This window comes from Carassius gibelio, chromosome A5, assembly GCF_023724105.1.
Source record: "Carassius gibelio isolate Cgi1373 ecotype wild population from Czech Republic chromosome A5, carGib1.2-hapl.c, whole genome shotgun sequence".
Classification (NCBI taxonomy): Eukaryota; Metazoa; Chordata; class Actinopteri; order Cypriniformes; family Cyprinidae; genus Carassius; species Carassius gibelio.
The window spans coordinates 25,864,002-25,882,106 of NC_068375.1; the positions used below are offsets into that span (position 1 = coordinate 25,864,002).

General features: G+C 36.2%; 1 protein-coding gene across 1 annotated transcript; it reads left to right on the forward strand.

Annotated features, from left to right (window-relative positions):
* Positions 1 to 1,334: 1,334 nt before the first annotated feature.
* LOC128007019 (neuronal calcium sensor 1) lies at positions 1,335 to 16,242 on the forward strand. The gene is made up of 8 exons (XM_052592780.1): positions 1,335 to 1,912; positions 8,749 to 8,773; positions 11,643 to 11,781; positions 12,308 to 12,386; positions 12,693 to 12,781; positions 13,936 to 14,013; positions 14,548 to 14,668; positions 15,250 to 16,242. The coding sequence occupies exons 1-7, from the start codon at positions 1,849 to 1,851 to the stop codon at positions 14,644 to 14,646; spliced, it is 573 nt and encodes a 190-aa protein (XP_052448740.1). The 5' UTR covers positions 1,335 to 1,848; the 3' UTR covers positions 14,647 to 14,668; positions 15,250 to 16,242.
* The last annotated feature ends 1,863 nt before the right edge of the window (positions 16,243 to 18,105 follow it).

The following is an 18,105-nucleotide window of genomic DNA, read 5'->3' on the forward strand; positions in this document are numbered from 1 at the left end:
AATTACAAAAAATAAAGACCTTTTCCATGATATTCAAATTTTGAGATGCACCTGTATATACCATCAGGGTATCCAGTAGTAATGTTTTTTTTTTAATATATATATATATATGTGTACAGTACTGTGGCTCTGAATACCATGGTATCAACGTGGTAATCTAAGTAACTATAGATCTACCATGCTGCATGTCAAAAAACTAATTTTGAATTACTATGGTACATTTCTGTTTTATTCTAAATGATAAAGTAACAAAAATCAGTCATCACAGAATTGCTGAGAAAGAAGTATCTTGGTTTACAGGACAATTACTAATGTACCCGACTACAGCTTACTTTTAAAATCTACAAGATAGTTCTACTAGTAAATTTTAGAAGATGTCTACACTACACTAGTTCAGAAAGTACTCTAGCAGGTGAGGCTGTTGGCAAAGGCTGCTGGGTGTTTATGGAGCTGCATGAAGCTGACTCAGTGTCCCCTTCTACATTTAAAAGCGAAATCAAGCATTTGCCTTTCTCTCTTTCTGACGCTTGAACAGCACTGCACAAACTTAACTTCCCCTGAGGACTGAATTGGCCTGGACTTAAACTGGGCCAGCAGATTATAGCTGTGGCTTCATCAGAATATGACAAGACTATGAGCCTTTACTCTGTACAGCTGCACTATAATCCCAACTATAATCCTATTTTGGGATTATTCTTATGAACGTACGTGAATATCAATTTATGTGAAGTCCTTATGTTGTAGATAAATAATTGAAAAATTATATTTAATTGCTGAAAAATATAAGGAGAAGCATTTATGATAATGTACGTACACAATTTATTGTACATGCATGTATAATATTTAGGCACAATATTTAAATATCTTTACTTTAATATAATAATATGTATTTTCATTTTTATTAACATTCCCATCCATTTGGATGACATAGATAACAAATTAAAAAAAACTAATGTGATGCATTTTTTCAACAGAATCTTGCTTGTTCCAACGCTTGCCATAATAAAATGTTCATACTTTTGAACTGATTTAGTTTATTCCGTTTGATCAATTTAATTAATTTAAAAACATAAACAAAAATAAATGCATGTATGTATGTGTGAACACATTTTATAGTTATCAAATGTAATACAAAGGTATTGCAATCACACTGGATTTTAGTAAAAACATTGTAATGAAATTAGCAATGAAAAGCCAGAAAGGGAAACAAGGATATTTTCTGACAGTAGGAGCGAGAGCACTGGGGGAGTGGCTTCTGTTGTCCAGGACAACAGCATCAACACATAGTGTGTTGTCAACACACACACACACACAGAGAGAGAGAGAGAGACAGCGAATGTGTATGCATGTCTGAGTCAGTAAGTGAATCGATTCCTCTTCCAGTGGATCGAGCCAGACAGCAGTCAGCACCCAATTGAAGAGTGTCTCTTCTGGGCTCAAGTGCTGCTCAGAGCCACTGATTCCACCAGGGAACCGCAGACACTGGCAGGAGGACTGGAGGAGGTGGTGGAAAGGGGAGGAGTGACACCGGTTAACAGATTAAAGCCCTCTCCTGTTTCTCTCTCTCTTTCATTCCCTCCGAGTGAGGAGAGACAACTCTAGAAACTGCATACTCTAATCAGATTGCTTCTGTGTAATTTGTTCCTCTCAATTACTTGTCCTTTCTTGAGTTTTTACACCGCTGCGGTCTGGGGGAAATGCAGGGCACGATTCAAAAGGAGGACTAGTGCATCTCTTGTGCTGCCGCCTCTGTCCTTCTTTCTCTCTCTTTCTTTAAATGTAAGTGGAAGGTGATTGGGGGGGAGTGAATTAGGGAGCGGGGATAACCCGTTGCAGCCAGCTGGAGAGATGGGCAAATCCAACAGCAAACTAAAGCCTGAGGTAGTGGAAGAGCTGTGCAGAAAGACCTACTGTGAGTATTGCTCTTTAGTCCTTTATTCCATGTATAGTGCCATTTTGTGCTGGTTAATTGCATGTCATATCTAATTATTATTCTCCCTTTTTCTTTCTATAAATTTAAGTGGAAACTAAATTTAAGTTTAAAGTATTTACTTTAAAACTGTCTTCTTCTAAATGAAGCGTTGGAGGATTTCGTAAGGTTGCATGTGAGTGAAGAATAAGCTTAATGTAACCAAGCTGTTATACTGCACTATTGATTGTGTGTGTGTGTGTGTGTGTGTGTGTGTGTGTCCTACCTGCCTGCTAATGAGCAATTATGTTCATGTACCTTTTGTATTAAATGTGATCATCATTTCATCTCTGGGGTCATTGATTCTCCTCTGTCACTAATCATATAATCTTTAAGCTTGTTTTGACTGGCTTGCATCTCTGTTGTGAGAACATAAGGTGCCTTCATGAACAACTGGCAGCATTTCTCACGTCGAGTCAATAAGATGTTGGGCTAACTGCAAATTGTGTCTCAACAATCCCTCCCTGAGGTGGAGAAAGCATATTAGTATTATCATTATCACATCAACTGGCTTTGACTTGATTTAGATAAGGACTTGAGACCTCACTAATGCTGCATATTAATCAAAGTGTGAAATAGGTGAAGCAAATTTTAGAGGGGAAGGTAAGAACTGCATCACAATTATGATATACTTATGTCTACATACTTTTTGTTTTAGTGTAAGGCCACGGTCACACTAGACTTTGTTTAATCCATTTACATTCATACACATACAAACACAGGAGATTGGAAACAAGCACGTGCAAAGAGGTTTCATTATTTGTTGCATTCACACAGTGTGCATTTATTTTTTTCAGAATATTCAGTAAATAGGAAATGATTTTGTACACTACATGGCTTATATTTTTAATTAAAACTTGCAGCTTACGAGGTTTGTGTTCTTTCAATTTAGCCATTCAGTCTAAATTAGCTTGATGTCTTTTGTTACTGCAACTTTAAGCAGCATACCAAAGTTCAAATTCGGTGACCTCTGACCTTTGAATTCCAAATCACAAAGACATTTGACCAGTAGAGGTTGCAGCAAAGTGTAGTAGATAGATTCTAGAAGATATATATTTTATTATTTTATATATATATATATATATATATATATATATATATATATATATATATATATATTTATTTTATTTTTTTTTGTCAATAGTAACAAAAACTATTTGGTTACCAATATTTTTCAAAATATCTTCTTTTGTGGTCTTCAGAAGAAAAAAAAAATTCATACGGATTTGGAACAACATGAGTATATGTTGACAGAATTTACATTTTAAGGGATATGCCCCTTTAGGTTTGCAACAATTAATAGCATGCATGATCTATCAGTTTGTATTTTTCTTCTTACTACTGCTTTAGTAACTTCTCTGTTCAGCAGTTAGTATGAAACTATGGTGTTAAAGAAATGATTTACTCTAGGCCTACTATTTAATGTATCATTTCTCTAGGACATTGTCAAAGATCAAGATCAACTTGGTTACTAAACTTCAGTGAAATTTAAGAATGGTAGTGAACCGTTTATGTTTAATGAGCATCTTTAGAGGCTGGGTTTTGTGCACAGTGGGGGGTAAAGCAGGGCTGTCAGGAAATAACTTCCTGCTCCTTCACTGCAGGGTTAGATCAGTGTGTGAGCAGTGCACAAATCCAACAGGCTTTCAATGAGACAATGATTGCTATAGAAGCCAAACTGTAATGTGGCTGTAGTCAAATTAACAATCTCTGACCTGTTAGCAAAATTTAGAAAAGTCTGCATGAATGTTTTACACTGAAAAGTTCATTTTTTTATGGATATCAACCTAATATCACATCACGGAATTCAAAGTGTGCCAAGAAAGAATTGAGTTTGAGTTGCGTATTTTTTCTGTGGTCTCTGTACCTTATTCTTCTATTTTGAGCCACTGAACAGGCTAATCCTAGTCAGTTCAATGTAAATTCATGTCTGTATATTTTTTGTATAACAAAAACCAGTTCTTTTACATATAGAGAATTAAGCGTGAATGAAGCATTGAAATATTTTCATTGCAGGAACCGCTTTATGTGCACACACAAACAAACAATCTGATCTGATATCAACCATTAACAGGCATGTATGCTCTCTTTTCTCTCTCTCCTGTTCTTGCATTCTTTTTCAGTTTTTCTCCACTCCAGTCCTCTCTCGTCTTTTCTTTTTCAGCCTGGTTGCATCTTGTCTCTTCTTGTTGTCTTTGCCTAGTGTCTACACTGTCTGTTCCACTCACCTCTCAATCTTGTCATTATCACTGGTTTCACATCAGCTATGTTCATCTTCTGCTCCTTCTCTCATCCAGAAGTGTAACCTTTGGTTTCTTTAGATTGATTCACTTGTCTAGTTGCAGTTGTCTAGTCCAGCTGTCTGTTAAGCCTAACAGATCCACAAGCTGTGTGTAATATCATAATATTTTACTCAGATTATATTTGTCGCTAGTTCACACACTGTTCTAGTTTATCTTTTATGGTCACCATGACGATGAGCTATATCTGGTAAACAGTGCTAGTACATCTTCCACTGTTTCAGTAAGTAGACTAGAAATGAAACTTTCCTTCCCTGCTAGACTGCAGATTAATAAGAAGTATTCCCGTCTGTTCTGCAAATGATCAAGCATTGTGTTTGCATTGGACTACAGCAGGGTTCCTCAATAGGTAGAACCTAACCCTAACTAATTAGGGCCGCTAATTTCAAATAAAGTGGCATGAAAATTCAAACGCAGCATCAAAAAGCTACATTAACTTACATTGTGTCTACTCCGGACGCAAACGGAGCGGAGCGACGCAACAAAATACAATAGAACTTCTTATAATCAGTGATGCTGCCTACACTGGATGCAGAAAGTGCTGACTTGTTCTATTCAGGGCCATAGCTGGGGTTTGCGGGGCCCCGGAGCAGGTTGTACCAGTGGTCCCTGTTTGAAATGGTTTCATTTGTATATTTGTTCTATTTATTTATTTGTGCTATTTACACAATGTTTAATTTTTTTTTCAAGTTTATTCAACCGAATAATTAAATGTAAAATAGCGCTGCATAGACTTCACTGTAAAAATTACAAACCAAAATTTATTGAGACACCTTCAACATTTCTCACATTATCACAGTTTATTTGTTATAGTTTAGAAGATGGTAATAAAATATGACAAGAACTCAAGAGTTAATCTTCAGACAACTGTTAGTATGACGATATTTACACAACTATCAATGCTTTGTTGATCAATTACCAAGCAATGTTTAATTTTGTTCAGTCTGTGGTGTGGTTGCATTAATGTTGCATTAGCAATTTAGGAAAAAACACATAAGCAAAACACGGTGAGGTCAAAGTGTCTGAATAATTTTTGGTCCCAATGTATTTTTTTATATATTTTTTTTTTACTAGTCTTCCACTGTATGAAGAATTTTTGGATATAATTTGCAACAGTTCGTTTTATTTTGCTATACTCACTTACATAAATGAATTCTAGTGTCCTGCACCTACTGGTAATATATTTATAATCAAAAATCAAAAATGATATCTGGTGTCTGAATAATTGTTGGTTTGACTGTGCATTAATTCTTGTTAAAACTACAAAGTAATTCATTCATGAGCAGTGAGTAATTTTCTTTCTTATATTCTTTCTTTTAGGCAATATAACTTACTGTATATTGCCTAAAATATCCAGGTTTTGGCTTTGCTTATGCTGCAAAACAATCGGTGACATCAAAGTACCATGAGAGTTATAGTGAGAAGATGCCTCTCGCGTTACTTTGATAACTAATCATGGTCTTCAGAATCACTGGCTGTGTCTGAAATAGCTCCTTATATCCTTATAGGGCACTATTTGAGGCGCTAACCATTTGTAGTGTTAGACAAAAGCTGGCAGTTTGCTAAGTTTAAAATGATTGTTAAACAGCAAGCACAAGCTTTGCAAAAGTGGCAGACCTTACGCCACTCTCAGGTCCAATTTGGCTCACTCATTTTCATCCACTCCTTAAACTGGACTATATTAGTGGAATGAGATTATGGGGGCAACAGTCACTAGAAATGTCCAGGCAAGTGTGTAGGAGATATTTGTAGCTAAACGTTGGAACCTTTAGGAGCGTTGGACAACCCTGGTTTAGACCAACACAAACATACGCATTGTTTTTCACAAAGAGAGTTATGATTGCTTTTGCATTGCACTGCAAAGAAAATTGGCCTACCAATAAGATTTGTGGTTTTGTCACATGCCCAGTGATGCTGCAGTTGCATAAAACCATGATTTGGTGGCACTCAAAATCTGACTGTTTTGCTAAATCATACAAATTATTTGGGCCAAACACTTGTTTCGGTGTGAACGTGTGACATATCTGTTGGATAAAGTCAATTTTATTCCTTCATTGCCTCATGCTGCGATCACTGTTCCTTGTTTGTATACACTTGCATAAAGGTGTGTATGTTTGTGAGTCAAGAGAAGACATCTGGAGATCAGGAAGGAGATTACTCACCGGCAGTGATGACAACCAGGTCTGTCAGCTGGTCTGAAGTCTCCAGTATAGCCTTGTCTCCTCCCCTGCCTTCACATCAAGTTTATGTCCACAAATAGGCTTAATCAAATATCACAGTGGGTGGCCCAAGGTAGAGGCAATACAGCAGGCATGATGTGGAGAGAGATTTACGGAGAGTCTGCTTCACAGAATGTGGCCCACCCAGACAGCCTGGCAGGGGATGGTCTCTGATTCACATAATCAGCTATGCACTGTAGTTAGCTGTAGTTTCATGAGGTGTTTCTATTGATAAATCGACTGCTGAATCGAGTACTGAGTACATTTCAGTGCATATTACTCAGTGTAGTCACAAACATTGGGACTATAGTATGCAAGCCCAATGTAACTGAGATCTCTGATGTAACCCCTTGGACCTTGTGCACTCTTTTGTTAGGACACTGTGTCGTAATTTTTGTTGGTGCATCAAGAAGAGTACTGCCATTTATTGTTCCAGGTGTTTATAGGCATGCTGTTCATGGGATTTTGTATGTTGGCCTATTTTACTACTGCCTGCTACCGTTTGGGTTCCCTTATGGGCTTGTAGCAGTTTGCAAGCTGTAGCAAAAGTTGTCTGATTTTTGTTTGTTTGCTATTTTTATGGGCAACTGCAGGTGGAACTGCCATCTTCAGAGAACTTCCAGTGCACAGGAAAGTGGAAAGAGGCCCATGAACAGAAGCTGCCTGACCACTGAAGGATTTCATTTTTTGTTTGGTCTTACATTTGTGCATTTTCCTAGGAGTAGGACAACTTTCATTAGTCATTAATTTGCCTTATTTTCAAATACAGTAAAAAAAAACAACAAAAAAAACAACGGAATATTATTACAAAAAGATGCACGTGTTGCTTTATAATAAGGGTCCAGGTAGTTAGCGGAATGATAATAATGATAATAATGATAAGTTTGGTTTATGGCTCTTTTGAAGGTATATATGGACAAAAATGCTTTTGTGTCTACCTTAAATGCTAGTGCAGCTTCCGTTCATTTGAGTTGTAAATCAGCCATATAAAATGCTCTGACAGTGCACTGGTTCCCAAGGCAGTGGATTGTTCATTATTTTCAGTTTGTCTCTGTCTTTTGCTCTTGCCTTGTTCTTTTGCTGGTCTTCATTTGCTGCCACAGCCCACGATAGCTGACAGTGAGGTGGAGTGGTAATGTAGAATAAGTAGAAGTGCCCTGCAGTGTGACAGATGTTTGGGGGTTTGTTGTGTGGGTTATTATGGTGTGTGGGAAGTATCTTGAGTAACTTATTTATTACATTTTTAATGTAGGTTTTTCTTGTAGTGTTTTAGTTTTTCCTCTTTTGTTCTTTGTTATAGCAGTCATGTTGGGTCATATATGCTGTTGAGACAAACCTGTGTTACAGTGTGCCCTCTGCCCTCTTTTCTAAATGTCCGGACATCTTTTTGTTATACCAATGGGTTTGACATGGAAAACATGCAGTTTTGGGGGGCCTCCAGGAACATGGTTGGGAACCACTGATCTGAGTCAATGGCATATTGAGAATATCAGGTCAAAAAAAAGTGAAAGTGTTGCATCTGCATCATCCTCCAATATATCATCTTATTAGGGCATCTCGAGGCATCAAAGATGTAAACATAAGAACTCTGCACTTATGATGTAAGTTTCTTTAGATACAGTGAGATCTCCGAAAAAGCCAAGCATATTGCTAGTGCATATGTACAAAATAGACTCTAAATTCGCTTTATAAAAGTCCTGAGTGAATACGTATAATGTATAATTGTGCGTTTTCATTGATAAGTCCATCCACTGTTGCATTGGTTCTAAAAGTGTGGGTCTGCATTCGTATGTATGAGGAAAAAATCTTTGGGGAAAAACCTCTCCCTGCAATGGCTCAGTGGCTGTCAAATGTAGTGACAGGCCTGATGTAAGCTGTGTTGACATGGCAGTCTGCCTCTACGCTGTGAGAGACAGCTACAGCAGTTCTTCTGTTAGGTGTCAGTGTTACCCAGTCTCCATTCAGCTACTCAGCAGCAATATGATGTGGGTTATCTACTGGATTTGCAATAACGATAATTCACTCATTCCCTTTTAAAAGTCTTTCCATCTTAAAAAGTGTATTCATCAAGGGTGCATAAAATAGAGCTAAAGTTACAGTAAAGACTCTTATTAAAGATTGTTACAATGTATTTGAAATAAATTCTAATATATATATATATATATATATATATATATATATATATATATTGTGCATGTAAAGGTTTCATACACTGCAGAATGACAAATTCTAACCGTCTTGTGTCTTATTCTGTCTGCAGTCACAGAGAAAGAGGTTCAGCAGTGGTAAGTGTGCTCTTTATGTCCTCTCTCTGTAGCCATCCCTCTCTCTCTCACCTTTCCTCTTCATGAGTTTAACTGAAAGATAAACAAATCAATCATTAAAGAAATCAATCAATCATTTCAAATCTCAACATTTTTTAAAAGATGTAACTTTCCACCTTTCTTCATTATTACTAATACTAGTGCCCATTATTGAATTCTTAAGCATATAGAGTGCATGATTCTAACATAAGCAGAAAATGCTGCACAAAGTATTTGCTTTTGTAGATCAGTATGAATTCATGTGGTTGTGGTTTCACTGTACACTTGGCACTACTTATTTTGCATGTTATGGGAGTCAATGACGAATGAGAAATCTTGTAAAAAATGTGAAAAAGTAAATAAAGTGTTGTGGTGTAGTAAAATTCCTCTATACTTTTAATACAAGTCAAAATTGTATAATGTTTAATCATTAATCTATATTTGTTTATCAATTATTAATTCTCAAATTTCATTATGTTTTGGGGATTCGCACAACATGACATTTTAAAACCTGACATAGTTTTACCTTTTTCATTAAAAGGTCAACTTGTCTGACCTTACAATGACCTCATACATACCTATGATTTGCATTTAGAGTGTTTTTGAGAAATATGAATCATCATTGACCCATTTAAAACCTTCTGATAGCAAACATCTCTCTTCTTTACCACACTGACTGACTCATCTTGAGAAAATTTCTTACACCTAAGGAGGGGATGATGTTTTACTAAAGTACCACATCATTGTAGATATTCTGTGCTTCTTTGGAGCACAAATTTTGGCTGTGTTGAATCATCGTGCCTCTCTCTGTCTCCTGTCCCCCCCCCCCCCCCTTTCCATAAATTCTTAACTTCACATGCCAACATCTATACTCCTCCTGGCTGCTCTATGCCACTCCTGGCAGATGGGGAACGGTTGACTCTAGGCAGGGTGCCCAGTAGGGAAAGAGAGAAGGACGAAGAGAGAGAGAATGACAGAGCAAGAAAAAAGGAGACAAAAATTATGGAACAAAGAAGTGCGACTAACATGGAGGCAGTCGAATACAGCACACACAGGAACGGAAAGAACGTTTTCTGCTTTTATGACATTTACAAAGATGGCCCAGTCTTTTGTGACTGTTCAGAAACCTTGTATTTTATATGGTTATGGAATTAGAGCAAGCCAATAGACACCCTTACTTTCACTCTTGTCTGATTCTTCTAGTCAGAGATGATGTGCTGCACTGTACTTTGTAGATATGCTTCACTGGCATCTCATAGAGTAAAGACAGGCACAGCTGTCTTGTGTTGAAAGCCCCTTGGAGCTCAGTCTAGTGATGATCAGATCACTAAGCATAGACATGCCTGCCAGTCGCACACACGCAGCTCAAGGTGCGAATCACTTTCGAGTTTTGGGAATTATAGCTACAGTGTTGACTGATTTCTTCCCGATTCAGTTTGAAAAAGATCTTTTGATTCTTGGAAAGTTATATAAATAATATATAGTTAGTCATCTTGAAGACATTTATTTTACCATAATGGCTTAGTAACTGTAAATTATACCACTTATGACATGGCTAGCAAGTAAATCAATGTACAATAAATGGTGCTTTAAGTTTAGATTATTTTCATGTTATTAGAAAGAGAGCACTTAGCGATCCGAGAGACATGATATGAGCATTGTGTAAGAGATTGGATGCTTGGGCAATGGTCAAGTTTAGAGGTCAGTATATTGGGAAACAATCAGATTAACAATATATGATAGTAGTATATGACAAATGATAGCATACTTTCCCAAAAAGTGTCCATCTGAAAAAACGAGTTAACTTTTTTCCTGAGAACAGCTATTTCGTTTTGATTATTTAAAGCACTCAAGTTGCTTATTAAATTGTGCTGCACAAATGGCCATGTCACTATTCTGTCATTAAGCTACTGTAAATTAGCATAATGTGGAAAACCTTTCTCTTTGCACTACAAGCCCAGCTGAGGAGGTAATGAATGATTAGCTAATTAAGTGGGTTTTTTTAACTGCAACATATGCTGGAGATTTTTATAATTATTGTGAGGGCCATTTCGTACAATGACTTAATTCTATACATTCACAGAAAATTGTCTTTTCAGTTTATGTCACTGTTTTAAATTAGCTTTTTTCATGCTATTACTGGTATTAGTATTCAAAATTTCAGACAGTTCAGTTCACACAACTTGCAGCTAGTACCACAAACACTGAGAGAGATTCCTAGAATGAGGTTCAAAATGCAGAATCTAGACTGATGTGCCTGGAAATAAATTTGCAGTTGAAGACTGACGTGCCCTGTAATATCCTGGGCAACCACTTCGCCCTTTTCCTCGAATTGCTCGGAAATGATCTGCAATGATAGTTCTCAGATTTGTCAGGGATCAATTAGGATACAGAAAGCAAACAGCGCTGATGTGTTGTTTCTGAAAATTGCTGGATGGAGTGACAGAGCTTTCATTTATCCTGAAATACCCTGACCACATGTTTTGTAACACTACTAGCAGTGCATTTGGGTGCTAACAGCTGGTGCCAGAGTCAGACTCTTTATCTTCACATATACTGGAGGAACAATGTCTTGTGTTTTGACTTCAGGTGGAGAAAAAGAGTAATTCATTTGATGCCTCTTTAAATGTTTATTTTATTCCCACTTCCCTTTTCACTGGTAGTGATTTCTTCACTGACCCCAAACTTTTGAATAATAGTGTATATTATTCTATAATCTTATATGATTTTAAAAAAACTTTAGTAAATAAAAATGTCTATTCTTTAAAATACAGAATTCTTAAAATCACTCTTTTTTTTCAATCCTGCCTCCTCACTCCCGTCTTGTTTGATTTTCCTGTCTGTTTGGCAGGTATAAGGGTTTTATCAAAGACTGTCCCAGTGGTCAGTTGGACGCAGCTGGCTTTCAGAAGATCTACAAGCAATTCTTCCCCTTCGGTGATCCCACCAAATTTGCCACCTTTGTCTTCAATGTCTTTGATGAAAACAAGGTAACATGGGAAAAAAAGGGAAAAGTCATTAAAAGGAAAGCACTGTTATATTAGCCCAACGGGTCTTTTTAAAGTGGCAGTTTACCAATAAATGTTTTGATCATCTTCTTTACTGAGTTGGAAAATGATCACAGCTAGAATTTCTCCCTGAAGAACTGTTTGGCTGAATAGCAAAATATCGTGTGTAAACACTCATTCACTTTTATTTACAGTATGTCTTTCCATAGTTGTCGAAATGCAGCTTCAACAGATTTGCAGTATTTATTTATTTATTTGTTTGTATTTATTTTTGTTTTAGATTTGTTGTCTAACTCTGAGCAAAAATTAGGCATTTAGAAGCTTTAAAGAGAATATTACACATATTATTGCTGTGTCACTCTGCAGTTGTTTGCCATTTTTGGTGTCACTTTCATGTCAGTTTGATAGGAGGCTGTAACAGCTTTATAAAATCAACCCTTTATGTCATTCCTTTAGACTTCTTTTATACTTTACTGATCTCATCCTGTATTTCTGTTGTGCACCCCAGGATGGACGAATTGAGTTCTCAGAGTTCATTCAAGCTTTGTCTGTCACATCCAGAGGGACGCTGGATGAAAAACTCAGATGTAAGACCAGAATTGCTTTATACCTCAAAAGTTGTTTGCTTGTGTAACAGATATGTGTTCATTTATCTGCAGAAAACATTTCAGAGCCTAACAGTAAAACAGATGTTGCCCATGATCTGAATAAGTCTGCTGCTTCGTTTTAATTTATCATAATGAATAATGAAAAGATGAGCATGTCTAAATAAACAGTATAATAGTCTAACTTTTTCTAAAGAGAACCTGCACTTAATGTCAGTTCTTCTGAAAAATAATAGAGAGAGAGAAAGAGAGTTTTCTTAATGTGCTTGTTTGTTGTTGCTGTCACAGGGGCCTTTAAACTTTATGATCTTGATAATGATGGCTACATAACCCGAGATGAGATGCTGAACATCGTGGATGCCATCTACCAGATGGTGGTGAGTCATTTGCTTCTCACTGAACCGTAACTTTTTATTTCTATTGAGTTAATGAAAGAGCTTTCTTGGAAGGCCAATAAGGTGTTTATTGCATGGCTAAACTCTAAAAATTAATTATGAGGGTCTGTCAAATTGATAAAGAATTAATACCTGCAGTGAATACATTTTTTGAAACACTGGCTTCCAGGAAGGATTGGCATTGCATAATAGCATTGGGTGCTTTTTTATTAAAAACAATCTTTTCTTGCTGTTGGCAGAGATCCCATTCACCTATGTGGTCAAAATAATCAAAGTTACCTTTTTTTATTTCTATGAGAACAGCAACAAGACATTTCCAGGAGATTTGGCTTTTTGTGAAAGTAAAAACATATTTTTGTGCGCCTCCATTTTCTGTCAACCAAATATATGCACATAGTTAAACCCAGTATATAAAATAAGAAATACCTGAGGAATATTCCATACTGAACATCTTACATACCCTGCATATTTTTACTAAATATAATACGGAACTTAATGAGGTTGTTCACATGAACTAATAATAAACAGTTCTTTTATTCATTTATTAATCTTAAAAAAATTTATAAACACTGACATTGTAAAAGTTGTGTTCATTAATGTAAGTTACTGGTTTATTGGAATAACTTGAATTTATACTAAACAGCAGAATTTTCTTTTTTCATTTTTCATTTATGATACCAAATACATTATACATTAAAATTTAAGATATAGACACTTACAGTGAAGCTCCATTTATAGTACATACAACAGAACACTTGAGTTTTGCCCTTGGATGCTATTGCATTAAAACAATTCACCATATTTTCTATATTCAACATATCACTTACAGTAATACACCCCCCCCCACCTCAGTTTGATTTGATGCAGTCAGCTGAATTGCTTGTATTCATTGCAGTCCTTTCTTTATTTCCTGCTTTCGTTCGTTCTTTCTTTCAGTCTGCTGGTAAAACAGTTTTCGGTTTTATCTTAAGTGCAAAAATATAAAAAATAACCACATTTATCTTGATCTTCCACACACAAATGATTTTCTGGCACACAGGATTTGTTTACCCCCATGATGGGCTACACACATAGATGATTTGTTTCTGAATGGGGTTGTTTCTTATCCTGCTGTATGCCTGGTTTATGTCTGGCAGGGGAACACAGTGGACTTACCTGAGGAGGAAAACACACCAGAGAAAAGAGTTGACCGCATCTTTGATATGATGGATAAGGTGAATTCTGAGTATTTATTTGCTGTGTATTTACTGTCTCTCGCTGCCTCATTGCTCTCATGCACAACATTACTTGCAGAAATGGTTGCCTGAGTAAAAATAAATATGGAAAATGTACTGCATTTATGTTGAATTTTAGTAACTCTGAGAATTTTCAGTCATTTTTAAAACAACATTCCAATCCCATGTCTTCCTACCACTGAATATTTATAGCAATACGTTCAATGCAATAGCTTATTTCTGCTGTGACTGTCAGGAAGGCTGTCTTTCGCCAGGCACTAGAAACACAGAAGGCACACCACATGAAAGCCACAAAATAGAAGCTCTATAGAGGCCCTTTGGAAAGCTTTGATAAAAGAGCCTTTGAAAGAACACTCAGCTCAAGAGAGAAAGATGAGATTCGAATTCATCATTAAAAACTGTCTTTCAGCCTGATTCCATGCATATCTTCCACCACCAACTGTATGCACTTAATACGAGTATGTGTGTTTGAAAACAGTGACTTATGACTAATTGTCTTCCGTTTGTCAACAGAATGCAGATGGGATGTTGACTCTGCAGGAGTTTCAGGAGGGCTCCAAGGCAGACCCCTCTATTGTACAAGCACTCTCCCTTTATGACGGCCTGGTGTAGGCCCATCTCAAAGTGGAGTTCAGTGAGTCCCATTTCTCATTTTCCAAAATGCTGATAACAGCCATGTACCAGCCTGTTGACTACAGTGAATATTCTTAATGTGCACATCAGTGTAAATTTAGTGTTATTTATATACTGTTTTATTATGTATTGTTTCGGATTATCTTTCATTTTTATATTTTCAGTTTAAAATTTAGTTAGAGTAACTTTGTTGTGTGGTTTTCAAAAACCTAAAATAATTGTTAATAGTTTTAATTTGAGCTAAACAGAACAAAACTGGCACGTCTTTACAATATTTTTCAATACAATAAAATTCTTTACAAAAAAACTTTACAACACTTTTCAGTTCAAACTGAAAAAATGCAAAAAAAGAAAGAGAAAAGGTTGTACTTCAAAATGTAAGAGGTAAAACTGTCAAAACTATGAAAAAAATATGATCTACTCTCTGCCTTTTTCTTATGTTCAATTATTCACTTTAGGCTTTTACAGTTGCTTCTGTTTGAAAGCACTGATTAGATTAACTGTAATTACCGCAATTCATTATTCATATACCAGCTCAGTGTGAATTAAAGTTTCTGTTTTTCATTCATATCCATATACTAGGTAATCAAAACAGTCCATTTACAGTATATCATCCTGCCGGCACTGTGAGAGGAAAACTGACCTGCCACCAACCTCTTGGACATGCCAAGTGCCAACACGAAGGTGCATTGTAGGTGTTGCTCATAAGAGGGGATCAGCTGTCAGTCACTCATCTCCACTGTCACTGGAAAACTCCAAAATCCACTCAAGACAACATGAACCCTTGCAGAACTCATTTTGGGATGAGTGATGTACAGTAAAAGAACCTCATGAGAGTCTAATGGGTATAGTGCCCTTTTTGTAAAGAAGACACTCAATATGGACAGTGACTTTGAGGACATCCACATCAGTGTTATTACATGTAAAACTCATATTCGAAACACCAATGAATGAGTTCCTTATATTGCTATGGACTTTGTCATAGGACCCAGCTGGATTTTGGTCTAGCCTTCACTGCATGATGAACAAAGATGCATTTGCAGCGTTCCATGGGCTTCAGCAAGCACTGGCATTGAACAACATGCGTCTATCTGTATTTATTTATATAACCTTTCTATTTAAATTAGCAATCTTCAAAAATAAACAAAAACGTATAAATCTCCTTATAAATCTCATGTTTATTCTTGAGACCTGAGAGTTAACGTCTGACAGCCATGATGTATTATACTGAGACTGTATTTACTCACATGCCCCTGCTTTGCTTGACCCATAGACAGTCTCACTGTACACCTTTTGTAGAATGCAAATTTTCTACAGTATTGCATATGACTGTCATGATGGTGTGGGCGCATATATGTGATGAAGTCATCACTGGTAAACATGTTCTTCTCAGACAGCTATTGTGTTGCACATCTGGCTTGTTTGAAAGTATGAGATTCATTTTGTACCAATAGCATATACAGAATTCATCAGCACTGCCCATGCCCACAGTGTTTGAAGTGTTGGTGTATTTAGATTACTGCTAATGTTACAGGTGTGGTTTAAATTGCAATTAAATTGTGGTCTTTTTTTTAAGCCCAACATTTCATCTTTCTAATATGGCCATCTGGAAATGTTCCAAGGTCTGTCTGTTCTCCACTTGCAAATGCACTGCTGAGTTTTTCTTAATGTCACAGAAACACTGCAGTAGATGAAATATTATGGGGTAATGTTAATAAAATGCTAATGGGGTATCTTTAAATAAAAACGTTTTTTAGGCAAAAATAAAAATGTCTTAAGGTCTGTTTACGGTGGGTGGGCCATAGGACTAAAGGAAGTATTTTCACCTGAATATGTCATCTAGATAATGATCACCACCTTTGCTCTAAAAGAACAGATCATCTTATTTGTTTGTAGAAACAGAAACAATGCTGGTATGATCAAACCAAAGAAAATGCATTTTCTGTTGGCCACAAATTATTATTTTTTAAGATTGGAGCTAATTCTTCTCTCAGACAAATGTCTGTATTATTATTCAGTCAAGGCTCATGAGTATTAGTATTAGGGATTCCAGGCTAAAAGGACCAAAAATGGAGATGAAAAGGTTCAAGCTGGCAGGCAGGCAGTACCTCACTGCTTGCATAACACAATGGAACACTTGGCATTGTTCAATAATCAGTTAAACCAACCAGATTTAATTCATGAAAAATCATGAACAATAAAGGAAGCTGGTACAGACAATAAAAGGCACCAGAAAAAAAAAAAATCCTTTTCACCTATGGTCTGACTGCTTCTATACTGTTTAACTAGCGTATGTAGTAAATATGTAGTGTTTCAAAACAATCAAGATCCCATACTTAACACATGGTCAAATGTCTCTGGTTACCCATGGTACTAAATACATCCTGTGGATATGTCTGTCAGAGATCCTCCTACCCATATGAGAACTACACTGACTGACTATCCCAGATATCTCCACTTTCTTGCTATCTGGGCTCAGCCACCTCACCTGACAGCCCATCAGTTTTAATGGGCTGCTTGGACTCAGATACCCTCAGCTGTTGGAATGTAGGGTCACCTCACTTCTGTCGTGTCATGCTTCAGTGGACATGTTGTTAACAGTAGGTATCAGTATAGCAGTGTGGACTGTTTTGTGTTTACATGCAGCAGAGACACTATTTCTATTCAACAGATGCTCAGCCATTCTGAATACTCACACTCTTCCCTGAACCTTGTTTTTCTAAATATATTTATTGCAATCCAAACAGATCTTTTTTTGGTCTCTTTAATACTTCTAAGGTCAAAATTTAGACTTATGAGGATACAATCATATGCTCCATATGCTATACATACATACATACATACATACACACATACATACATATATACACACACACACACACACACACACACACACACACGCACATATATATATATATATATATATATATATATATATATATATATTATACATTGTATGGAGGCCTGTGTGTGTATATGTGTACAGATAGATACATCAAAACATCCTAAATATATATATTTATGTATGTTTCCAGCATTGATAATAATAAGGAATGTTTAAAATTACAAAATTTAGCTGTCATGATCAGATTAATTTACTATATATGTATATATGTGTGTGTGTGTGTGTATACACACACACACACACACACACACACATACATATATACACATATGTACACATATTTACACACACACACACACACACACACACACACACACACACAACCACACATACATACATATATACACACATTATATATATATATATATATATATAAAAAGTTATTTTATAATAATATTTTGCAATAGTACGGTTTTGATCCAGACAGCATAGGGAGACTAGGCTACTTTTAAAGCACGTTTTTTTTAAAAAAAATATATTTTTAAATCTTACCAAACTCAAAACTATGTTATATAGGAACTACAACGAATTTA

What these genes read in the sequence shown, in the direction of transcription:
- LOC128007019 (XM_052592780.1), top strand. Translation starts at nt 1,849, where the DNA reads ATGGGCAAATCCAACAGCAAACTAAAGCCTGAGGTAGTGGAAGAGCTG. An exon ending in GAGAAAGAGGTTCAGCAGTG is followed by an intron (nt 8,774 to 11,642) that starts GTAAGTGTGCTC and finishes TCTGTTTGGCAG; the next exon opens with GTATAAGGGTTTTATCAAAG. An exon ending in ATGCCATCTACCAGATGGTG is followed by an intron (nt 12,782 to 13,935) that starts GTGAGTCATTTG and finishes TATGTCTGGCAG; the next exon opens with GGGAACACAGTGGACTTACC.